General features: G+C 39.0%; 1 protein-coding gene across 4 annotated transcripts in view; it reads right to left on the bottom strand.

The window, feature by feature from the left end:
• Nucleotides 1-2,803: 2,803 nt before the first annotated feature.
• The window catches only part of AQP9 (aquaporin 9), a 28,372-nt gene continuing 5,300 nt past the window's right edge, over nucleotides 2,804-25,875 (bottom strand). For all 4 annotated transcript variants that reach the window (XM_079318112.1, XM_079318113.1, XM_079318114.1 and 1 more), the window contains 5 exons: nucleotides 18,987-19,113; nucleotides 15,348-15,485; nucleotides 13,142-13,260; nucleotides 11,276-11,493; nucleotides 2,804-6,374 (listed from right to left, as the gene is read on the bottom strand). In XM_079318112.1, the coding sequence (XP_079174238.1) occupies nucleotides 6,215-6,374; nucleotides 11,276-11,493; nucleotides 13,142-13,260; nucleotides 15,348-15,485; nucleotides 18,987-19,113 (762 nt within the window). In that variant the 3' untranslated portion in view covers nucleotides 2,804-6,214. The remainder of the gene's footprint in view (nucleotides 6,375-11,275; nucleotides 11,494-13,141; nucleotides 13,261-15,347; nucleotides 15,486-18,986; nucleotides 19,114-25,875) is intronic.

The raw sequence follows: 25,875 nt of genomic DNA, 5'->3' as shown, positions 1-25,875 counted from the left end.
TAGGTAGATTTTAGTTAGTTTAAAATGTATGATTGATTTCCTGTGTTGGATTTCAAAGAACCACCTGGGATAGCAAATGGGACTTAAAATGGCTTCCATTTTGAGGAAGGATTTTGTCTTTTTGTGTTAGAACAGATTGAAATGTGTGTGTGTTCACATCCATATTTTGTTCAGCCATCATATATTTTCTTGGATTGGAAGCCTCTGAGGTGATAATGGTATTTGCATATATGTTAAATTTGCAAATGGCCTGTGACTTTGAAGCATCCATAGCTGTGAAGACAATGTGGTTCTGAATCAAAGTTTTTCTGTTATGCTTTCCTCTTCCAAGACTTGATGGAGGAGCCTTTGCACTTGTTTTATTCCCTGAGATTCCATGGAAATCTTGCAGCTGGATTCAAGTCTCTTTTAATTTGTGTTTCTGATAGGTGTTCTACAGTGCAAGCATCTTCAGGAACATGTTGATTCTGTTCCCTGTAAAACATGAACCCCCAGAGGAATACATGTGTATGAGATGGAATTCTCTCTGCACTGAAGCCAAGCAGACCTCCTGCCTTAGGTGGCAGAATGGTTGTGTAGCAGAAGTCTCCTGCACAGTGTAGCCATCAGTTGCTAATGTCTTGAACACCCGAGATGGAAATGAAGATTGAACAGTTTTTGTGTTTATATTGTGTGGTTTTCATGGAAAGGTGCATACTGCCTCTTTTGAGCAGCTGCAGCAGGGTTCACAGGACTGGCAGTTGAGTGAGTTACTGCTGTGCTTTCCCTTTTCTCCCCTGAGATTTCCATTCTTCCTCCTCCGTGCCCCACCCTTGATTTCCTCCCTCCACCGGTTTCAATAATTTAAAGATTGTTCAAATCATCAAATTTTGTTCCTCTGCTATGGAAAACACTACCACAATTTAGTCCTTCAATTCTAAAATAAATTAATTTTCAAAGTCTGTCTAAAAGGCATTAACAAAACACCTGCCTCTTTAATTTAGCAGTGCTTGTTGCCAAGCATGTGCTGCTGCTTGGGCTTCATGTTTGTTATCTGATGCCTCAGTCATGCTACAGAAAGTGTTGCATCTGTTCAGTTCTGGCTGATTGTTCATTTCCTTCTATTCAGATGCTGACTTTTCAAGTCTTAACATATTGTTTACTTTGCTGCTTTTTCATTCACAGCCGTGTTTATAATGGGAAGGCAGGCAAGGCTTCCTGAGAAGAGTTGTGCAGTGAAACAACGTACTGTTATTTCTGAGGGTGTGGAAAGTATTCTTCACCTATTGAACTATTATGTGCCTAATGCTGAGGAAATACTAGTAATAATGTGCCCAAACTAGTACTCTTAATGGTACTGAGAATTTGCACCCAAGGCATACATGTGTGTCTGATAAGTGATCAAAAATCACTGCTGTTATAAGCTGCTGCTTATTCATATTCCCTATCTTACAGACACTTTGAAAGGAAATTGTGATCAGCAAAGAGAGGGAAATTATATGCATGTGTCATGTCCAGCTTAGTACTATATGGATTCTTCTAATATTTGATTCAAATATACAAAGAAACTCCACGATAAAAATATTTACCTACTACTTTCTCCTCTGAGACTATGCTGTTAGACTGTGCAAACAAGCAAAGGCATTAACACCCACAGAACAATAATTAAAAATATTTGTTTACCAAGTTGTAAGTGCAAAATAGAAGACAAAAATCCAAACTACTAACTGATGGATTCTGCATTTTGTTTTCCTGGTTAATCCTGTGCTTTTTTAATAGTGATTTGGAAAAGAAGGCTTTTAAAATTGTGCATGTTTTAAAGAAGCATTCACTTATGCAATAACAATTGTACTAAGCAGAAAAAGAGCAGCTGTTACTGAAAGTTACAGTTAATTGTTGTATTTCCCAGCACAAGGTTGTTTGGTGGAAGCAGAGGGGAAAAAATGCAAGCAACTGCCAAAAAAACAAGCATGTGAGGTGAAACTTGAATTTTCTCTCATGAGAACTTTCTAAGATTCATAAGTAACTGAGGAAAGCACAGTGTATTTAAATCTCTGGAGATGTATTGTACTGTATGGAGACAGAGCACAGCACATATTGTTGGCAGAAGAAGGAAAGGAGAACAGAAAGTCCCCGAGACTGATAGGAGGGTAAGGCTCATCAGGATGGATGGAGGATAAAAGGCCTGCTGCTACTTCATATATTTTTGCTGAGGTTGTTTGTTTTTGGTTTTGTTTTGGTGTTTTTTGTTTTGTTTTTGTTGGTTTTTTTTTTTTTTGTGTTTGTTTGTGGGTTTTTTTTGGTTTTTTTTTTTTTTGGTTCCCAGAGTAAATTTGAAGCACCTACCCTTTCCCTTGTTCCCATAGCACAGGTTTTCCTGTGGTTTTTTACTGAAACAAGCAAAGCTTGCCCCTGTTACAAATCTGTAGAGGAGATGGATAAATTACCTGGGGCATTTTGTAAACCCTCCAGGCCAAATCTGATGTGATATATGTATGCCTAAAAGCAATCTCTGGAGAGGGACTTCAGGAAATTATCCCACCTGGGCTCTGGCTGCTGTTAGGACAGTGGGAAAGCTGTGGCAGAAGGGAGAAGGGCCAGGGCAGGAGGCCCTGGTTGTGTTGGTGCCTCTTGTCTGGCACTGCTGCTCAGCCACAGAACCTGCCACAGGGCTGAGCTCTGGGAACCCAGCTTGTTTTAGTCCATCTGTTCTTCCAGCACAAGGCTATGAAGCATCCTAGGTCATAACAGGCAGTATTTATTTCTTAAGTCCTTAGGTGCCAGAGGGGAGATTTCTTTTGTATATATAAAAATAGCACTGGAATGCATTTATTAGGAATTGACTGTATTTATTTTGAACCACAATATTTGAACATCCAGACCCACAGATAAAACCCCAAGAAAGTACAATGTCTGCCATACTCTGAGCTTGGTTCTCTGGTCACTTATCCTTGCCTATATTGCCACCACTTGTGAATAATTTCACTGACTTCAATAAAATAACTTGCAGTAGCCAACTTTTAATTTGGCTTTCCAAATTACCCAAGTACTAAGTTTAGCTCTAAGGAACAAACACATTGCTCCCAAAAAGAACAAACCCAAAATGAAAATTAAGCAATGCCCTGAAATTAATTGTTTTCAACATTAAAATCAAAACTGATTACTATTAACTCATTAATCAAAACATCTTTCAGCTGAAAACCTTGTTGCCAGCTGTTATTATTATTAGTTTAATGTAAGTGTGACCACTGAATATCAGTTGGCATTAGGAAATAGCATAATTCATACAAAGTCAAAATACTTTTTTGTTTTTTATCAAACTGCTAATGTCCGTAGAAGTTTATGGAATGAAGTGATTGGTATTGTTCCCATTATCATGTGGAGACACTGGTCATAGTTTTGTATTAAAGATTCAGCTGAGGTCTGTTCCGACAGCAGGAATTCATTCCTTGAAATTGAAATTGTCAATCAGAGACAGGTCTACAGGACCTTGTTACTGAATGAAATTCTGGCATTCATGAATCCAGGATGAATTGTGATATTAATACCTTGTGTCCCCAAGGAATTTACAAAATATTGAATGATTAATTAAAATTTAAATTCTTTAAGCAAACACAGCATTGACAACAATTTGAGAGCCTATTTTAAGACAGTGTTATTCTATCACACTGGTGTGTCACTGCTTCAGATTTGCATGTTAATAACTTCAGACAAGTAAATGTCATTCATACAGAAAATCTGTGCATAGGAATGGCATGAGTAGGAGAAACAAGATTTTATGTTTTATAGACAGAACATATTGTGATCAAAAGGATTTTGAGAAAATGAACAACTTTATGTACCTTGGCCAATGCACAGGCATAGAGCGAGTGTGGGCTAGTCCCTGAGTAGGCTGTATAAATAAACTGTTCCTTTCTCACTCCTGACCTGTATTCTCCTTTTTCCCATGTTTTCCATGATAAATGGAAGAAGCAATGTAGTGATGCATATGGAGCCTACTGACTATGCAAAATTCTAACATAAGTGATAATCTGCCCATCCCATTTTGGATAAAATTGGTTACTTCTGGTTAATTAGCTGTTTCTTTTTATTTTCTGCACAGATATTTCATATTAGATGTTGGTGTCAGTGGTAAAGTGCTTTTCAGAGCTGAGGGCAGCCCTCAGACTGTTTCTTTGCAATTCCTCTCCAGACAGTGATGGTTGGCAGCTACCTGGGAATGTTCCTGCCCAGGGATCACCAAGGGGTGAGAGTCAGTGCTCACTGCAAGGGGAGGGGTAGAACAAAGGATCAGCAGCTGCATTTACACCCCATCCTGCTTTACATAGTGCTGTTTATCAATATGCACGACAGAGGATCTAGCTTGTCTCTGCTGCCAATAGAAGGTCTAAAATTAGGACTAATTTTCACATTTTGCTTCTGATTCTTCTGTACTGACTGAGAACTGTTTCCACAAGCTCTCCCTTCTTGTTCCTGAGACTCTCCAGCCAGTGATACAAGGATGCAGTCAAATGTGCATGGGTACAGCAGAATTTAACCCACAGCAGAGACACACTGAATGAAATGAGCATTTTGCAAAGGGCTGATATGTCTCTGGGCAGCCTGAGTTCATTACAGTTATGTAAGTTTTCTTAAAAACATAATTACAATTGGAATTATACTCCCCCAAGTATACACTTGGAGCTGCAGCAAGCAGAGATTTGCTTGACCTGTTATTTCTGTCCCTTTCCTGCCATGAATTTGGTATGGCATCACAGGGAGTGTGCTCAAGACAAGCAGTGATAAAAACCTGATCAGCCCAAATGCTGAGGCAGGTTCTGACCATAATATTTTGTAAACATTTCTGCAGATACTGCACAGAAGTGCACAGGCAGTCAGTGGCAACACAAAGGACTCCTTACTTCAGGAGTGAAATCAGGAATGTAGTGTGGAATTGAAAGAGCAGAGTTGTAGGAATCCAATGGGAAGAGTACCCTGAAATGAGTGAATTGAACTGGTGCTCTGAAGTTTAGCCATGAAAGTAGCTCAGGAGCATTGCTGAATCAGATACCTGTTTATTTATGATCACCACCACCAACCATGGATAGATGTATGCATAATAGAAATAAACTTTGATTTAACTGAATACATTCAATTCACGATGATTAAGCAGAAATAATTACATTTTCTAGGCTGGATATTTAGGAAAGGGTGTATGTCCAACCATTTCTGTTTAGTGAGAGAGAACCCCCACATCAGAATTGTGATGTGGATCTGGCCTTCCTTAGAGAATTCAGATCTAGGATTACCTCTGAGACCAGTTTTTAATTTGAATTAAAAATTCAAATTAAATTCAATTAAAAATTTCTCCTACTATGCAGATGAAATCCACCCATATAAATTATCATCAGCAGGACTCTTTAAAGCTTATACAGAGATTGGCTTTGTGCTGACCTCTGCACAGCATCAGCCTCTTGCTGGGCCATCTCCACAGGAATGAATTGTATCCAGAAAGCACAGAGGAAGAGATTCAGAATAGTATTCTACATAAGAGTTTTAATATTGGCTAACATAAAGGTCAAGTAAATAGTCTAAAAATAACTAAGCATTAATGCTCTGAAGACCCTGTGCAGAAGTTACCCTTTGTCTCTTTGTGCTGATCTTACAACAAACAGTTTTTTACCTTTTGTGATCATATTGTGAGTTACTAAACCTAATCACTGAGGAATTGATTTCTTGCTGATCAATAGTGGCTCCATAAAATTTAGTGAAGTTATTTTAAACTGCTTCAATTGGCATTTAGCCAAATTAGGTATTGTTTTAAATGTTTAGGCAAACCATTCTTAAGAAGTAAGTGATGCTCTTGCACATTTATTCAGCACTGAACTCATTAACTAGCTATGCATGCAGTTTTGTATCAATATCTCAACTATTTTCAGTTAATTAGGCAACATGATTAAGATCATATGAGTTGAATGAACAGGACAGTGCCTCATCTCACTACAATTGCATCTAAGAGATAACTTGACCTAAAAGCCACATGAAAAGGACAATTTAGCCTTCCCATTCTCAGTATACCAATTTTGAATGTGATCACCCAATGTTTCATGGAAAGACTTTAATTTTGAACTTATATACAGAATTTCTGCTTTGAAAGGTGAATTTCTAATATAAGCATATGGATTTCCTACAGTGGTCCCAACAACCATTTGCATAAAAACTGCACAACAAAATGACAGAGGAAATTCTTCACTTCTTATGCCATGTTGGTCAATTCATATTTAGTATGCACCTCATTTTCTTCTGACTGAGGATCTGAGTGATGAATTTCAATAAAAATTATATAGATCATTGCTCCAAGTACCCCTCCCAGCAGAGGTGCAACTATAGGAATCCACCACCAATTATTACCAGCCCTGTAATACAAAAAGAACAACAATTAGTGTTACTTATTACTCTAGTGAGCACCTTTCTGTGAATTAGTCACTGAACAGATCCACTGGTGTGCCCCTTGCTATAGTGTATCCCTTTCTATTTTGTCTCCCTCTCTTTTTGTTATTTCTATAAATGGGTGACACTCCATTGCCCTACCCAACACAGCCTGGTTCTGATTGAAATGCTAAATAACAAGCACCAGATTTGTTCCAAAATGTACTTGCATTTTAGAAAACAAGGTCTTTTTACTGCATGTCTGTCTGGGGACAGAGGATGATTTCTCCCTTGTGAAAAGCACTTTTCACTGACTTGCAGTGAAATGAACAGGGACATATTTGTTGCCCAGCAATCTTGACTTGTGCTGTCTTCAGATGCTTGTGAATAGATTTTCAGGATGTTACGAAAGTTGCTTAATTCATCTGCATGGAAACATGCAAGTTTACACCTGCAATAGTACATACTATTCTCCTCTTGACAAATGTAATAAATTAAACTGAATTTTGAATATATTTATCTTACGCAATGTAATAAAACACAGTGACTGTAACATTGATTATCCTTGCCCAGAGTGGTCAAGATTCAATTATATATCTTATATCTATGTTTAAAGTGTGACATCTTTCAGCAAGAGGCACATACATGCTTAGAAGTTTAATACACCTAAAACTTAATCTTAGAATATTTGTATTCACTAAGAAAGTCCAATATGCTGGTTCCACTGAAATGTTTACATTTGTACAATTACTAGGATTTAATTTTAAATATGTAGATTTACAGCCACATTTAAAATAAGAAGTCAACCACTGAACTGCATAAAACAATAAATAAAACCCTCTCTATGCAGGAATATTGGGCTGGCAGAATTGCTCTCCTTTTCCTAGAGGTCCACATTCTGACAGTAAATAACTGAGTATCCATTTCAGAGCACGGAGTCTCTTAACTGTATTGATACATTAAGGTGTTTTGGTTTGATATCGTGCTGTATTAATTGAATATGTGAGTCTCCAGTGAAAATCCAGCTACCTCAATTTCATGCATATTGAAAATGGAGAATTTTTTTTTTCTCCCAGAAATACAAAGGGACAAATGCATCTATGGGTGGAACTTTACAGGAAGCTGCAGGGGAACTTTTAAACTGTCAGGATTTTTATTCAGTGCTCAGTTGTATAGATTTATGCAGAAGTGAGCTTGTGTTTGTCACAATGCAAGAATAGAACTGGGAAAATATGGGTGCCCTGTTGATTATACTATTACAGCTTGTTCAGAAATACCTTGGAGGTGTATGTTTTACCTTTGGAATTATTCATATTTTGCCCTGAGGATATAAAATAACTTCTGATGTTGTTTTACTGATTTTATAGATCTGTTTGTTTTTTGAATCACTGATGGTTGTTGAGCTCTTGAATTCCTGGAACAAGCATGGACTAAGGTTTTATTGAATTAATCAGCAGAACAAAAGCTGTATCAAGTACAAGCATGTGTTCTTCCATGTGATATTTTTTTACATGGGTGTGTAATGAAGGTGTTTCTTGGCAGATTTCTCTCAGCTTGTTTCATGGCCTGTGCCTTGTCAGTGCCTGTGTGACCTTCCCCAAATCCTGGTTGTTTGCAGCAGCTGCTGTCAGCGGCGCACTGGATACCCTGCGCTGAGATGCTGGGTCTAAAACCTTTGTGGAGGGTGCTGCCAAAACTGCAGTGGATCAGGAGTGTCCATGAAGTGTCATGGAGCAAGAACTCGCTGTGCCAGGCACAGATCACAGAGTCCCTTGAGTGCCCTCAGCCCCTGGTACCCGCTGGGTTCTGCCGCCAGCCCGGAGAGCGCCCAGCCCAGCCCAGCCCAGCCCTGCCGATCCCAGCCCAGCTGATCCCAGCCCAGCCCTGCCGATCCCAGCCCAGCTGATCCCAGCCCAGCCCCGGCTGTGCCTGGCCAGCAGAACTGTGCTTGGCTGGAAACTCCCAGGTACAGTGTCTAAGCTACAGGGACTGGGAACCTGGGCGCATTTAAACTTGCAGATACACCTTCCACCAGCCAGCTGCTGCGGGAAAGGGAGATGCCGCCGTTTGTGAGGTAATCCGGGCTGCAGAGCTGCACTCCGGGAGCAAGGCTAAATTGCCCCAGTTCCTGTACAGACAGGAGCTGTGTCTCCTGAGCTCTCCCCAAGCCCAGGTTCTCCCGGCGCTGCCGCCGTGTCCCGGTGCCGGCGGCCACGAGGTGTCAGCGTTACCGCGCGAGCGGCGCCGAGCGCCGAGCCGGGCTCTGCTCTCTAGGCTGAGCTCTGCGGGCTGAGCCGGGCTCAGCTCTCTAGGCTGAGCTCTGCGGGCTGAGCCGGGCTCTGCTCTCTAGGCTGAGCTCTGCGGGCTGAGCCGGGCTCTGCTCTCTGGGCTGAGCCGGGCTCAGCTCTCCGGGCCGCCTGCAAATGATACCCCAAGTTTATCAGAACATTAAGCACGTGCTTTAGAAAGACTCCTGGTTTTGTGATGGGAGCCTTTAACCCAAACAAACTATTTGCATGGGATAGGGAGAACACTTCATAACTTGTGTCTTCTGGCTTGGTTTTGGGGGAAATATTCCTTCAGGTGTCTTTGTGCAAAATGTAGTAACAGCAACATTTAGAAAACATCTGGTCAAATGAATTCTGTCATCTGGACAATTCCGTGGTCCAGCAGAAGGGCTCCACTCCAGGCTAGCTCCCTTCCTGAGAACATGATAAAACCAGCATTAACTGTACCTGCAAGCACAAAAGAAGGGTGGAGAGGATTTCTCTGCTGTGAGGTAATTATCTCAACGTTTAGAGCTGGGAACAGTGTAGAAAATCTTGCTGTTATGAATCTGATCTATTTTAAAGCGAGGCTTTCCTGGTGGTCCCCAGCTGCTCTGTAGGCAGCACCAGAACATTCTGACATGGACTCAATTGCCTTGGGAGATGCTTCCATCCTCCCCCAAAGAATGTTCTGTGTCTCCTGAGCATTCCCTGCTGCTGTTTGTACAGCACTACCCTCGTGTCTCTGTGGAGGTTTCATGCTCAGGTCCCAGTTCCTGGACATGCCTTTACTAGAGGGCTTAAGCATTGTCTCAAGGTTGTGAATTCCATTTAAGTCAGGATATCCAAGCTTTATTTGTCAACTATTGCTGCACTACTTTAAGTTGCCCAGGCACAGCAGAGTATCAGACAATTTAGGATCCTAACTACAATCATTCAGGCTTTTCCCATGGCTCTTCCAGCTACCTAACATGGCTCAGGTTCTTCTTAAGTCTCTCCTGGACCTGTGCAGTAAATAAATAAGAACATATTCCTGTTGTATCATTCCCTTGGACTTGGTTATAGCTCTAGCCTTTTAACTGAAGGCAGGGATTAAGACTTCTTCCTCAAATTTTCACATTCCTTATATTGTTGTAAGTTTATTCTGGCAAGGATCAGCAATTTTGTATCTTATTTATTATGTTCACATTTTAAAATTTCTTAACTAGGTCTTTACAGTGGGACTGCAATCCCTCTCTTATATAAAACCTTAAACTATACTAGGAAAGGGTCCATATTGGTATAGATGTAGAGTTTTCTAGTAGTTTTTTTATGTAAATGAGTAGGACCATACTTTTAGAGAGAAGGGCAGTTCACAGGTATTCTGTGACTAGATCACAGTACAATCAGGCTTTCAAACTTTCAGTAATGGAATAGTCAATTTCATAATACATTACTGATGATAGAATGACACCATGGCTAATACCACAGTCAACAACTCCTTGTAATTACACAGGTATGAGAGAGGAGAATCCTGAGTGTGGGATGTCACCCCGTGTGTCCTTGTTTTTTAAAACCTGCAGTCCCATGGTGCAGTGGTAAGAGCTACTGGGGAGGAAAAATTTGGAGTTCACCAGACCAATGATCTGATGTCCCACCAGCAGCTCACCAGGGCTGGGCTGCATGCAGCCTTGGCTCTGGCCTTTGCTGTGCCTGTTTCAGCTGTGCCATGCCTGGCTTTTTTTGTATGAGAAAAGCTTTGCTACAGCTTTCCTCAAATAAGGTACGTGATTTCTGTAAATAGAAATAATACTGAATAAATAGAGATTATTTGTGCTTCTTTTATTTCTTGCTACAGTAAAATCTCTACTAACCAGAACTCTCCAATGCTATGGTAATACTAGGGATTTCTGCTAGTAAATAACTGGAAAAACAAACAATACAAAAATAAACTAAAAGATCTGCTTGCCAATGACAGATTACTTTTACTTGGATACCCCAGAGTGCCTCTTCCCCTGGATACGTGTGAGATGTGGATTTGATGTGCAGCTAATTAGCTGTGCATCAGGCCAGCCAAGAGCATGTGTGTGCTCACATGGGGATTTGAGAGGGCTCTGAAATGTGGGAAAAGCAAGGGAGCTTTTCCTTTACTCCTTCACTCTCAGCCAGGAAGTCAGGCTTTTAGACTGTTGTATGTTCCTGCAGTAACTCAGAAGTAATCATAGGCTAAATCAATCTGATATGTCTCTGTTTTTTACAGCACCCAGTAAATATTTCCTCCTAATTCTCTCCTGTTTTGGTTTGGTTTTTTTTTTTCCTGAAAGCTGAAGGACACAAGAAGAGAGTACTCATATTTTCAGTGACCTCTAAGAAGCTCTAATATTTTGGGAAAGGTCTTCTTGAAACAATGATTGATATTAGAGATTATGCATGTTTGATTTGCCCTAGGAGCAGGAAATCCTTTTTAAACCCAGTTCCTAGAGGATATCTGGCTTAAAGTGCATGAATAGCTACCTCTGGTATGCAAAGAATTACCTGTATGTATATAAAGTATGACTTGGTACCAAGTTGAATCAGGATCTTACTTTCCTAGAAACAATTTTAGCCAGAAGCATTTGACTTCCATCTGCAGGGGTACTTACGTGAATACTTCCATTCCCCATCCTGCAATGGCTGTGAAGAGCCTTGGGCCAAGATCCCTGGCTGGGTTCATGGCACAGCCACTGTTCATTCCCAAGGAGCAAGTAAGAACAATTATAAGAAGTCCTACTGCAATTGGCTCCAGGCCCTTGGGTACGCTGTTATTTTTGGTGTCAAAAATAGCAAATATAGCCAGAAGAAGAACAGCTGTTGACATCACCTGGCCAAGGCAAAGAAAAGAATATTGAATAAATATGTGTAGATTCTTTCCAATAATGAAAAGAGAGGCTATGGCAGCTCTGTGGATTGGAGTGGCTTAGAGCTGGTATTTAGTTTTATCCCACTATACAGAATAGCAAAATTAGGAACTCAGTGCCTTTCTACTTCACAGTAATGAGCAGTTTTGGTACCTGTGCTGTAAGACAAAGACAAGAAATGTGCTGAGGACATTTGAAAAAAAAATCTGCAACAAGCAGGTGGGGAAAGAATAGAGGATTTAAAAGGCATCTCCTGTGTGAGGCCTAATGCTTTGTTTCCACGTTTGTTTTTTTTTTTTTCCTGTCAATTTTACACTGATATTCACTCAATTTTTGGTAGTTCTGCCACCATAGCAATGCAGTCAGTTCCATTAATATAGAAGTGTTTTATGTGACTGTAATTCATGCTGATAAATTAGACTAGAAATGCATCTCTTTATCCAGGTATTGGATAACATCAGAAGAAAAAGTGACATCTGCAAAGTCAAAACTGAGCAGCTAAAATTAGGAGCTACCCAAATTAGGGTTGCACTTATGACTGTACCATGAACTCTCCATTGCATATGCTAATTGAGCTGATGAAGGAAATTTTCTTGGAATTACTTCAATGCAAGTATAGCTCTGCTTAAATCAAATGCTTTGTCAATGTTGATTTTGCTAATAATTAACTCGATGGGAAAACAGACAAAAGCTTCAGCAATGTCAAAATGTTCAGTTTCTGTACTGATTTGAAGAAGCTTAAGTTTGAGGGGTTTAAAAATTATTTATCTTTCATCTGCTTTTAAGTTTGTTTTGAAATATGCATGGGTAAAAAATATCTTAGGGAAAAATCTGTTGACTGATCCAAAGATCAGAACTGTCTTTCTTGCAAAACTTCAAAATAATATTTAGATTTTTTTGAAGTCAGATTGCACAATCTTTACGTAATGAATTTCTGTTCAGACCATCCCTTGTTTTTCTTACCTTACTTACATAGTATTTATTTCATGAATTCCCAAAGAAGATTGGCAAGTTGATTAGAAGTATATAAAAGATGTGACACTTCTCTTTTTTTTTTTTGCTGTTGCATAAGTGGAATTAAAGGACACAGCTTAGAAATGAATTTGAGGATTTTTCAGATCCAGTAATTTGAAAAATTAATACTACAAATTTATCTGCAAAAAGAAGGTAAGAGAGGAGGCTTGTGCAAGCAGAATACTCAGTTGTTCAGGGTATGTTAAACTGTCTGGTTAAACATTATTTAAGGAATAATAGGTCCACAAAATGGGTTGGATTTTGGTATAAATGGACATGACTCTGCTGAGATTTATGGCGAAACATTGATTTATGCTGAGCAAAACCTCTTACATATATTGCTTTAAAGACATTTTGAGTGCAACAATTAAGATGATGTATGAGAAAAGAACAACTTGAAATTATTTGGCTTGTAAAATATTACTAAAATGTAACCCCCTGCAAACAGCACTGCATTCTTATTGTATTGTACAAGGGGACATCTGGACAAAATGGTGAGATTGGGCACACTTTTTAGATCTATGTGATTTTTTACTGCTTGGCTTTACAGGTCTTTTTATGTTTAATTTGTAGAATTAAGACAGCAAGTGCACTCACCTGATCTGCAAATCCATTTATGAGGGACAGATAGGGAGCTGGATATGTTGCAAAGATTTGGGCTGTTGCATTAGGTCCTGTGACTTCAAGTTTTCCATCACTGTACTCCATAAAGGCATCTGTAGAAAAAGCCAATAACTGCTTGCACTTCTCCATAAGCTTTTCTAGGTTTTCTAGGACTAGAATATGTGTGATAGGTCTGAGTACTTCACATTCTCAACTGAAACTGATCTCTAAGGTGCCTTCCAACCCAAAGCATTTGGTGATTCTCTGATTGCTTTTTCCTGGGAGCACCATTATTGGATTGCCATCATTGGAGTGATGTACTCCTCATACCCTCCTGTCTCATCTCTCCTCCTGTGCCTTGAAGTACTTGTTTTGTGTACCACAGCTTTCCAAATGGGGCTGCTTTTCCCCTGCTTACAGCTCCAAATTCAGTGCCAAGGAAAGTTTTCTGATTCTGAATAGAGATGTGTTATTCTGCAAGAGATGCTATATTTGTCATGATGACCCAAGAAATGGACAGCAGCCTGATTGTGAATTTGTGGATTCCCAGTCACCAGGAATTGCTGCTATTCCACTTGACAATTGTGCCATTTTAGAAATAGGAAGATATTAAGATGGGGTACTCAAATTGTCACAGACAGACATGAGTAACAAACTCTAATCCATTATTTTATCAGTGAATCTGGTTATGAGATGATACTTGTGAATAAAGAAATAGTTCTCCATCTCCCAAGGAAGTCATGGGTGAGGGTGATAAGCTCCTCCTGAAGCTAGCAGTCAAATCTATTTCTCATTGTTTCTGTTTTTTCAGGCTTTGCTTAAAGCCACAGCATGAGTGCAGAGAATTTTAGTTGTTTACTTTGATTAGGCTCTTATTTGAAGTGTCAGATAGTTCTGTGGCATTTAACTATTACAGGGGAAAAAAAAAAAGGATGATCTCCTACATCTGTTTTTCTATCAGTGATTTTTCAGTGGACCTCAAAGAGTACATGGCAGTCCTATAAGTTGCAGGAAGTAAAAACTACAGAAGAAGTTTGGAAATTAATTAGATCAAGAGGAGGACTTGAACAGAGATAGGGAAATGAGAAAATCCTGCACTCCTGAATATGAGGAAGATGTCCCTAACCTAGACCTAAGCTTCCTACTTTGTCTCCCTACCCTACTGCTGCCCTTGTGGCAGAACACAGTGACTCCCCTGTCAACCCCATGTGCAAGTTGACACACTGCTGCTCCCTGGCCACAGCCCTAATTCTCACTGTTAGGCTAGAGCAGGACTTAAATTGATACAGAAATCCTGTTCCAGAATTCTAATAGTAACTTTAAAAAAAGTAAACAACTCTTCCCAAAACAGTTAATTGTTCCTAAAGATTTTCCTCTTTGGGATTACTGTGGGTACTGAGCACTGAGCTGACATACAAGGGGCATTTACATTTTTGTTTTTCCTCTGCTGCCCCTAGACCCAGCACAGTCTGCAGACATAATGCTCAGGAGAGAGGTGTTGGAGGAGATGGGCTGGGCCAGTAGAAGCAGAATTTTGGAGTAGGGGATTGAAGCAACTGATCTGAGTGGGTTCAGTCAGTCAGTTACTGTTTTTTCCATTTGTGGCACACTGTGTAAAAAATCCCATGCCTCAAGGATGGGGTAATTTTTTTCTTTTCCCCTGTTGAATATGTGACCCCTTTATCACTGTACCTGGAGTTCATTGCCTTGGAGAGTCACCTCTCAAGGGTGGTCTAGGTTTGGTCAGGAGGGACTTGATCTCATATCCTGTACCCTCAATGAACGATGATGGTGATTCTTGCCTACAGGCACTTGTAGCAGGTCTTTAATGTTTCTAATTTGCTTGGAAGATGGATAGCCCTATATCCTGGCTATTAAGTAATTTAAAATCCTTACTGAGAAATACATGATCTCAGAGTATCTGATTTCCCATGAATAATTTTTCTAAATATCAGAACATTTCCTGGAGCATTAAGCGTTTCAATAAATTTGTAGTGTACCTGGAATGTTCAAGCCAGTGTTTTTCCCTTCAAACTCTTTATGCTCCTTCCTTTCTTCTTTTGTAGCTTTAGCTTCATTCCTGCCATTAGTCCTGTGTGAACAAGAGTCCTCTGCCTGCCTGACATTCATTGAAAAATTGGGGCCTTAGAGACTGCCTGACCTCTAGTTTGTCCTGTGAGCATGTCTAAGGTGTACTCACTGTAATAAATCCCAAAGACAGCTGCTGCTCCAACAAATGCTCCCAGGAATTGTGCTAATATGTAAATTGGTAATTTGGTCCATTTTAATCTTCCAGTCACGCACATGGCTAATGAAACAGCTGGGTTTATGTGGCCACCTGAAAAATAAATCACAAATTAAGTCATGTGGATGACTCAGATGCATAAGAATAGGTGAAGAATTTGTAAAAATGTGGGCACTTCTGAACCAGAACAGGACATGCTTTTCTAGATGTTATTTTGCAGTTAAATGCTGACTGCAATTAAACTGAAACAAGTTGGGTGAAATCAGAGGAGGGAGGGCAAAAGCAACTAAGATCTGTGCTCTTGGTGCCTGTGGACTGTGCTCTTTATCAGACTGCTGTCCTGCAGTATGTAACTTATAACCAACTTTTCTAGAAAAGTAGTAAATCTCCCCCATTGGTTGTGATGGGAGGATCGCTTATTCTGCACATATTCTCTCTCCTTGAGGTCTTTGGTTTTTTATTTTTAGGGGAGAACTGGGGCAGAAGAAAATTCCTTTAGTCTCCCAAGCACATATTATGATTAAGGCTAAGGACTGTTACTGGCTTGAGTGTGTATCTTGAGACAGTTCTGGAGTGCCCTGGATTTAGCTCATGTTTGTGTCCCTGTCTTAAACTTGGGATTTCTTAGGAATTCAGTTTTCATGGAGACAAAATCAAACAATGTCCAGTTTTATGCTGGCTGTGGGGATCTGGGGGCAGCAGTGCATAATCCTTCACCATGTTTTTATCTGTTCTCGTGCTTTCCAGAAAGGTCCATGATAAGGAAACTGATAAAGTGGCTGTGCTGAAACAAAGTTCAGTTTTGTGTAAAACTTCCTTCCTTTTTGTTCAGGAGTAGCTACACCTGAACTCATGCACGGAAAATATTTCACTGTAATTCTTTGTGAAAATTTTAGTTTCTGAAATTCATTTATTATGCCATATGGTCTCTTCTCTCAACATCTTTTGTCAACAAAAAAGGTGTTGTATGCTCTTGGAAAATTTCATTGTTTACAGATACTTGGTTGCTACTTAAGAAATACAAATTGCCAAATAAATGAACAGGTACTTCTTTGTAATAAATACTGAATAATAAAACCCTCAAATTTTGCAAGGACACAGGATCCTTTGCTATCTTCCAGGTAAGGTCTCATTTCAGTCTGTATGAATATCAGAAAAAAATGGCCTTTGGTGAAATAACTGAATGGGCATGTATTTTATCTGTCAAAGGTTAGTGATGGAGAAAGGGCCTCTGTGCAGTTTCTGTGTTTGTTTGCACTTCAGGTCAGTGAATCATTATCTTATGAAATCCAGGCACCTTTGATACATAATAAACTTAATGAACTGACAAACACAGATAACAAGCTGGATAAAACCTTCTTTGTATAATTTCCAGAATGCTGACCTAGTAACAGCAGTCTTGAATTAAAAGTTGAATTCTTCACTGTGTTTCAAATTCTTCAGTACATAGCAAATAGATAATTTAACAGCCCTTCATGTGAATTTTGATTAATTGTTGTCTTGTCTCTTGTTCCTTACTCTGACTGGAATTAATAATTTTTCTTTCTTTCAACACCTGATTTTGTTCCCCACCTGTACATAATACAGGGTGACCATGATGGCCAGGATAAACCATAATAATATAACAGAGGGCTGATTAACATTAAATATGGAAAATAAAAGCCTAATTGAAGGCTGTCATGCTGACATAGGTGAGTTAAAAGATTCTTGGTTCCTGCCACTGTTTAAAAAACAAACAAAAAATTTGGGTGGTATGTTCCTCATTCTTTTATAGTTGCAGTGATCACAGTCATGGGTTTGAAATGCTAAGTTGGATAAAATAGTGGGAAGCTATCTAGATATTGAGGAAAACTGGATGGAGAAAATTAAAAGAGGGAAATTTACTGAAAAAAAAAAAAGCGCTCAAATTCACCAAACATGCAGACAATATATTTTGTTACCATTAATTTAGAATTACATAAATAAAAGATGAAAAAATATTTTAGCAGTACTTAAACATGAGACTGGCCCAAGAGCCACAGAAATTGCTAACAAATTCTACATAGGAACTTGTATTCTGAAATGTCCACTAGTAATCATGTGTCAGATAATAACAGCCTGTTGAAATATCTGTTCCTATTTTTTCACAGAGAAAATGCACTGCATGCAGAATCCTTTGTCATGGGGGAAACACAGGAAGCACAATACTGCAACATCTGCAACTGCTCTGCCCTGCTGGGATTGGACTCTAATTTGCTACATAATGATGGAGATGAATATCCCTTAAAGGTGCAAATGTAGGACAGGTCTTCACAGGTCTGTTTTCATGATACTACATTAGAAGAGTTTAACTGCCTAAATGTAAACCAAGGCTGTAGTTAAAAGTTGTTCAGATTATAGGAATGTGCCGCTGAATTAATTTTGTGTGATATTAAGGAACAGTTCTGGTCTGTATCAATGACAGTGACAAGACTGCCTGCTTTGTAGAACCTGGAGCACTTACTAATATGAGACTTTCTAATGGAAACCTTCTGCATGGTGCCTCTGTAAAAGAATTTGTAAAGAGAAGAGAAATAGCCACAGTAATTTCTGCTACAGCAACTATTTATAACGCCTTAATTATACCTAAAGAAATTTCTCCAGCCCAACTTAACCCTCTTTATGAAGGGTAAGAGATGCCTCTATGAGACCTGGAGTACATGGCACCATTTGCTTTAAAGGACAATGTAAACTCTGAAAAAAGCACAAAACATTATGCACTTTCATGCACAGCATTGTTATTACAACCCATCATTTTCTATTTTAAAGGAAGACTTTAAATGCTAAAAGCAGTTTTTCTAATGTTTCCCTTAGTTTGGCCAAATTGAATGGTGGAACCAGGAGGCAAGGCAGCATCCAGTAGGGCACTTGTGGACACTGGTTAGTTAGCCCAGCTGACTTAGCCCCAGGACTAAAGAGAGATTCCTGCCCAGTACATGCTGAGGATGTGTTACAGCACAAATAAAGGGGAAAGACAGGACACTGGCAGAGTGTCATTGAATGTATCTCTGGTACTGAACCTTTCTGCTGTTTCTGCTTTCTATGATCTGCTACTTCTGTGAATAATCAGACAGGACCAGACTTGCTATTGCCTGTCATAGGACATGAAGAAATAAATTGCACATTTAAGGTGCATCCTGTTCATTATACCCATTAGTGAGTCATTTTGCTTTCTTTGTAGCTGGCCACCATTTTATCTGGTGACTGCTGGATTGGTCTTCATGGTTATTTCTTTAAACACAGTGCTTGTTCTGCCCAGGTTCATCTCTATTGACAGAATTTTCAAAGCAACACCAAGCAGATTTCTGGTTTGCACAGAACACTTTTTGTAAAAGCCAAAGGCCTCCCAAGGTTTTCACACTGTAGCTAAGATCAGAATTTGGTGGGACACTTTGTCAAACACAAAGAATAGAAGGAAACAAGAACACACAAGATTTACTGGCAAAACTCCATTGCAGCCTCTGCTGTGATGGTGCTCACTGTTGCTAAATTCATGATTGCTCATACCATGAAGTGGAAGCCCTTTACCAAGGGAGCCTTAACCCAAAACGCTCTATGAGAAATAAAGTGACTTACCCGAGACGCCCCCGGACACGTACACGGCCACGGTGACTGCCATGGCGAATCCCACGTTCACCGTCATGGGCCCGCCGTGCGCGCCGCGGCTCAGCACCGCCTGCCCCACGCAGCCACAGCCCAGAGCCTGGGGGAAAAAACAGCACTCAGACCCCACCGTGCCTGCCAAGGCCTCTGCTGCTGGCTCCTGCTCTCCTGGGACAGCTGCAAGTGCTGCTCAATATTGAGAATTTGTCATGTGCGCCATTGCTGCAATGCGCATTTGCTTTTTATTATCCTCGTCTCTGTCACGAGGAAGAATGTCTGCTAATGAGGACTTGTCTCCACACAGAAAACAGTTCTCAGGCACAATGATGGGATACAGATCAGAACTTGGAGCCAGAACAAGATGGCACAGCCTCTGCAACAAAACTCCCCGTCTGAAAGTGAAATTAATTCTGTGTGGTAAGTTTTCAGTTCCAGACTGATGCTATAAGTGATGAAAAATTTACTGTAAAAGTTATGAAAGATAGTTCAAAAAGGTTTTAATGTTTAGTGCTGGAACTCTGGATTGAGACAACCTTCTGAGATTTACAGTGTGTGTTATTGTTATGCTGACTCTATATCACATACTGCTCTAGCATAATATTTCACTGGCTCTGCAGGTTGAACAATTAACTGAGGTGGAGATATCTAAATAATTCACATTGAATAATTGCAAATGGATATAAACTAGTTTTGGATTTTTGTTTGTTCCCCTCAGAACAAAGGTCAGTAACACATTTAAATATTTGGTTAAGATGGTGCTTATTCAGTTTTAAAGCCTCTACTTACCTTCAAGCATATGTTTAGATCCTATTAGAAATGATAGGAAAGATATTCAAAGGGATAGAAACCTTTCAGTTAGAAATAGACTTTCTAATCCATTTCTGTGTCTTTGAAAATCTGCTTTTTAAATAAATGCTTATGTGGTCTGCTGAACAAGGAGCACAGTACTCTGTGGAAGCTCTCAAATAATTTCTATAGTATGAAAACTTTTGCTTCTCTGCAGCTATAGGTGATGTGAATCATACAATTTCTGCAATGTGACTAGATTTATCGTGAGCAACTTTAATTGCTTATTTTCAGTTGCAAGGCAGTTGACTTCAGAAACTGCAAAGTAATGGGAAAACCTCTTGCCTTAGAAATAGACTGTACCAAAATGATTTGGTGATCGAGGTTTAACAAGGAAGTCCTGCTAGAATAGATGCAGTTAAATAGGCAAAATCATACTTTTGTTTCCATTATTCCCCCAAGGCTTTTAGCTAATACCAATATGTGACAGAAAAGCTGTCAATAAAATTACACTCTTAACCAGCTTTTTAATGCAGACGGCGTTTCTAAGTGCCCCGAGACTGTGCCATATACCCAGGTGCAGCTCTTGCCTTGAGGTCATAATCATGTAAGCAAACAAAATACTGACTGGTGCCAGAGTGTTGCAGCTCTGGTTATGTAAGGGTAGGGTGGTGTTAGATAGCTGCAGTTTATTGGGCTGTGCAATGAAAAGCTCCAGGACACAGTGCAAGCTGCAGTCACTGCTGTGCAGTGGATGAGACACGTGTTAGCCATGTGCTCACCTGGCAGTGCCTGTGCTGAGCACAAATCACACACTGATAGCAAACCAAGATAAAACACACTGGGGCTGTTCACAGGTGACATTACACCGTTTTTAAAACTTCCTCTGAGACAATTCATAATGCCTTTATATGTGTAATAAGGAAAGAATGGCTATGCTGGAATTCATAAGAATCTAGAGGAGGTGGAATTACATACTCTAGTCATCACTTTCCAGATTTCTCAAAGGGAGTTCTCCAGACACTGCACCAAGCAAGATTTTGGGAAAGATATGGCTCAGATGAGGAGCAGGCTCAGTGGGCTGCTCTGGGCCCCTGCACACACTGGGGTGCAGGTTGAATTCAGGTAACCAGCTCAATCTAAAGTATAGTGTGCACTTGTGTTCTGAAATGGCACAGGCAAAGTTTTGAAAATTCAAAGAAAAGGCCATTCTTTTGAAAGCATTACCTCTTTCTGTAAGGATGATGAAAAAAGAGAACAGAGGAGATGGTAATAGAAAAGGATAGGGGATAGCAACATCTGTGTGTATCAACTACAAATTTGCAAGAGAAGGGAAGGAAATAATGGAGGGAGGCTGTGGCCTCCCTTCCTTTATCACCAGGACTGAGGAGAGTCATACAGAAACAGCTGTGTAGTCCTCTTGCATTGTAGCTCCTGCTCTGCAGGTTTTAGGGAAATACACAGCTACAGATGCCCCATTTCTGGCTAACCAGTCTCCCTTCTTCTGCAAAGAACACTTGGAGCTGGAACACAGCTGCACTTGCTGGACCTGTTCATGTCCAATGACTAAACTCTACTGCAGGCACAGTGTGTGCCCATCCAGGGATGGGAAAACTGAGAACTGAGCTCAGCTGTGTCACTGTAATACTTACTCCATTTGCTGACCTTTAAGGAGGGAAGAACATTGCCTCACACCTACTGTAGCTAGGTTGGTGCAACTGGGAACAAACACCTAATCATGTAATTACACAAACAGCAATTTAATGCTTTGGAAGTCTTTGCTTGACTAGACCAACTAGGCCATTGAGTTGTAATTAAATATTCTAAGATTGTAGGCCAAGCTCAGCCATCAGTTGCACCCACAAAACTCATTGATTGAAGCACATAGAGTTAATGGGAGTTTAATTCACAGTAGGATATAGCCAGATCTCTTTATCTTATCTTGTCTATCTTATATTACCAGGTTTTCCTCTTAGCAGTTGTCTATAACCTGATCTGCTTAAAATTACTGGAGTGCTTTCAGCACTGGCTTTTTTTTTTGTTCATAAAGTCATTAGATTACAGTCTTAAAGAACATGCTTGGGTGTGGAATAGCTGTCTGAACCTTTTCTGCCAAAAAAAACTTGCTTCATAGCCCATTAGATCCTTCTCTTTGTCTTGTATGACAAGGCTAATGTTAGCAAAGGAAAACGATTGGTCTTCAGTGAGCATAAGGTTCTATTGCTGCCTGGAAGCCTGCAGGACTTTCTGTATCCCACTCATCAGAGAGACTAAAGATCATTTTGCCTCCATCTTAGTATTTTCAGGATTTTCCCAAATGCTTGTAATAGCATTTTTCAGTGTAAATAGGATTTCTGCAAGATCTGAAAACACAATTTTAGGGAATTGATTTTTCTGCATGGCCAGTAAAGTTTTAGACATCTTAAAGAATGCTTATACAAAAAAGCCCCCTTCTTATCACACAGTCCTAGAACTGGTGTGCATTTATAGCCAGACCCTCTGATTGTCACATTAAGAGGAAGACAAACAGTGTTTTTCATGGTGCTGTAGTCTTGTGCAGCTCCCCCTACCCAACAACAATATTTCCAAATAGGATTATCTCCTGTTGTTGTTTTGTTTCCCTTATTTTTTATTTATTTATTTATTTATACCAGTAAAGAATTGTTATTCCTACCCCCATATCTCTGTCTGAGAACCCTTGATTCCAGAATTACAATAATTCAGAGGGAGAGGGGATCTGCACTCCCCATCTCAGGGAAGAGCTCCTGCCTTTCTTGGCAAACATCTGGCTTTCAAACCAGGACATCCCCTTGTAAAAGTAGCAAATAAACTTTTCAGTTTGAGGGGTGCTAAATTGGCAGTGTCTTCCTAAGGGAGTGTGTTCTATTACTCACTTTCATTTCCACTCCCTTCATTTACAAAGCAAGTCTGTTTAAGAATTTACCTAATGAATTTCATAATAAGATGTTTTATAATACTAGAAACTCTTTACACAGATGTATTTTTGCTGTGTATTACACAGGATCTTAATTCAGACAAGGTTCTAAGCATTCTTTCAACAGGGACAGCAATGCTAAAAGCAACAAAAACAGAGACATGTTAGATCTCCTAAAACTCAGGGCATTAGTTCCACAAGAATTCAAGTTACCAGAAAACCCTTTCAGGAAAGACCAGTCCTTATTCAGTTTAATGTTTAATATTTGCTGTATTTTGTTAAATCAGAGAGTACTTAAGCTTTTAAAGGTGAGATAAAAATACAGCTTAACAGTCAAGTAATTTCTAAATACTTTTAAAGCACACAGCTCCTATTTTACCATTAATGAAATGTTTTGGTGGAGTGGGAAGGATTTCTGTGCATTGTGGTTTAATCAAGCTGAGAGCAATTAAAAAGTCACTATATCTGTTCTCCTGATGATCTTCTGGAAAACAACCAATATCCTCTTGGGTTCAGATGGATTTTAACTTTTTTTCAGACTTGCTATTTAATAAATTAGGGGTGAAGAAAACTCCAAACCCTTATCATTTTGTTAATTAAATAGTACAGACACAAGCCTTAAAATTATAGCCATTTTGAAAACATTTTCTAGTGACAGAAAGTGTTACTACTTGGTTGTAAATTTAATACAACTTTGGATGATTTGTGTTTATAAAGCTTTTAAAACATATAAATATCGGGTTCAAATTGCTTTGTGGGAAAAAATAGTGAAAATATTGAGGCACTGACTATGCTTTTAAATTTTATTATTGCTTTTGCATGTGCAATAGGAGACAAATAAAAGTTTGAAATCACCTGGAGAGAATGCAAAAGCCTGCATTTTCTCATATTTTATTATGATTAATATTGCACTCTTCATCCTGAAATGCTAAATGTTTTTCTTTCCTGAATTATAGAGGGCAACTGGTTTGAGTCAGTTTCTTCAATGAAGACTATTTTTATTTTCTTACTAATTTTTAGAAATTCAGGAAAGGAAATGAAATGTGATACTCAGACACAAACTTTCAAGAGTGTAACACTGCCTGCTGTATCAGGGCTAGAAAGAAAAGTCCAGGCAAAGGAACAAAATCTTACCTAGCAGCCTTGAAGAGAAAAAGAACCTATTCAGATTCTGCTTCCTTCCCTCCCTCCTTACTCATTTTGTCTTGAGCTATGATGCTTTGCTTGCTACCCCAACTGAAAAGCTTTAAATCTTTCTAAACTCCTAAAATATATTTATGTTAATATCTCTGTACCAGCTCCTGGGGAATTGCAGCATTGGTAAAGTGTGCAAGAGTGGGCATTGCAGACTCCAAAAAATGGAGATTTTCTGTCCTCTCCTTGGAGTGTAAGGGTACATGCACCTTTTCTTTCACTTGTTCTTTCTGTTTTGGGTGCAGAAACAGGGGATGGATCTTTGTTGTGCCCTCACAGTTAGAGGTTAGGAGTACTTAAAGCCTAAGTTGTTTGCTATTGAAAAAAAAAAAAAAGAAAGAAAGCTGAATGCTTAGATATAAACTCACTGCATAGCACAAACTTCATTTATTGTCTTTTATTCTGTTCTCCAGCTGTTTATGACAGCTTTAAAAAGTTATTGCTTTTATTACCTTCCTTTTATTTGGTGAAACTTTTGAAAAAACACCTTGTAAATTTCTGTCTGTAAAACATAAATTCAGGTTTTGCACTCACAGTTGAATGCAGGAAAGATGCAAGTCTTCTGTAAGTCTCAGGCAGAGGTGCTTATGCTTCAATCCTATAGATATAAACTTTCTGGGGAAAAGGGTACCCACAGAAAAAGATTTTGGGAAACTAAGTTCAACTTACTGAAACCTCTTGGTTAAACAATGAGTCCTGAGTTATGTGCTGGGGCTGACATTGCAGAAATAATTTTCTTCAAAGCTTTCATGTAGCACAACATCTGAGTCACCTAAAACTTTGAAATGTCATATACTGGGAAACCTTAGTTTGGATGGAAAACAAGACATTCCCATGATTTTTCAGAATTATTTGCTGCCATAAATATTTTGGGGTAAAAAACCAATTAGCTAACCTTCCTTTCAAATTTTTCACACTGCTAAATATTCAGCTGAATTAAAGAATGACTTCTAAAACAGAAGGGCTGTCTAGAAAAAGCCTGATTCTGATAATAATAAGATTACAAAAATAACTCCTGAGTATGCAAGAACACCTCCTTAACCTAAGGGTACAGCTAAGGGTCTTTGTTACCACTTTGTCTTCTGTTTGCAATGCTGATTTAATGCAGTTTCAAAAGGAAGAAAAGTTTGTATACCTTCACCAGAATCATTAGCAAAATGTAATGCCGTCAAAATATATGCAACTATATATAAGATTAGATTAATGTGTAGCATGTATTATTTATTGGTTATACTATATTACTACTGCTAGAAACATAAATGTATGCATCTCTGACATAAGGGCTGCTTTCCAAAGTGCAAACACTGCTAAGGCTCATGGTGTTTGTAGCATTATACAATATTTTAAAAGATGACAAATCAAAATACCAATTATAAATAAATTTTAATACCCTCTTATCTAGCTTTGACAAACTTAAGTTCACAAAGAGCTGATTATACAAGATTCTCTACCCCAGGAAATTTATTCTGATGGCAAACAAGGCAGCTATTAGAAGGTGCTGATATTTAATTTTTTTACCTTAGACAAAACTTGCTGTAATTTTATTCTGTAGAAATAAAAGTCTCCCTTTCACAAAAATTTAGAATTTGGAATTTATCTTTCTTTAAAATTTCTAAGTAGTAGATCTATGTTAAATGCTAAACACTTATTTAATGAGCAAAGGATCAAAAGCTACATTTGCTTTCACATGATAACATCATGTAATGAGACTTCTAATGGATGTTTAGAATAAGGGATATATGTTACACTACAGTATTGAATTTAACATGTACTGGAATGTAGGGACACAAAAAGTAGATATAGAAAAGTTGTCTAAGTTTTAATCTTATGGACTCATAAAATCCATGCAATGCCAATCTTGAAGATTTTTCTGATGAGACTCAACTCTGCAACAGAGCAGGAGTGATAACCTGCATAATGAAATGGCCAGAATATGAAAACAAGACT

This window comes from Erithacus rubecula (assembly GCF_903797595.1).
Source record: "Erithacus rubecula genome assembly, chromosome: 14".
Taxonomy (NCBI): Eukaryota; Metazoa; Chordata; class Aves; order Passeriformes; family Muscicapidae; genus Erithacus; species Erithacus rubecula.
Note: the sequence above shows the minus strand (reverse complement) of the source record. Positions and strands in the feature narration are given on the sequence as shown.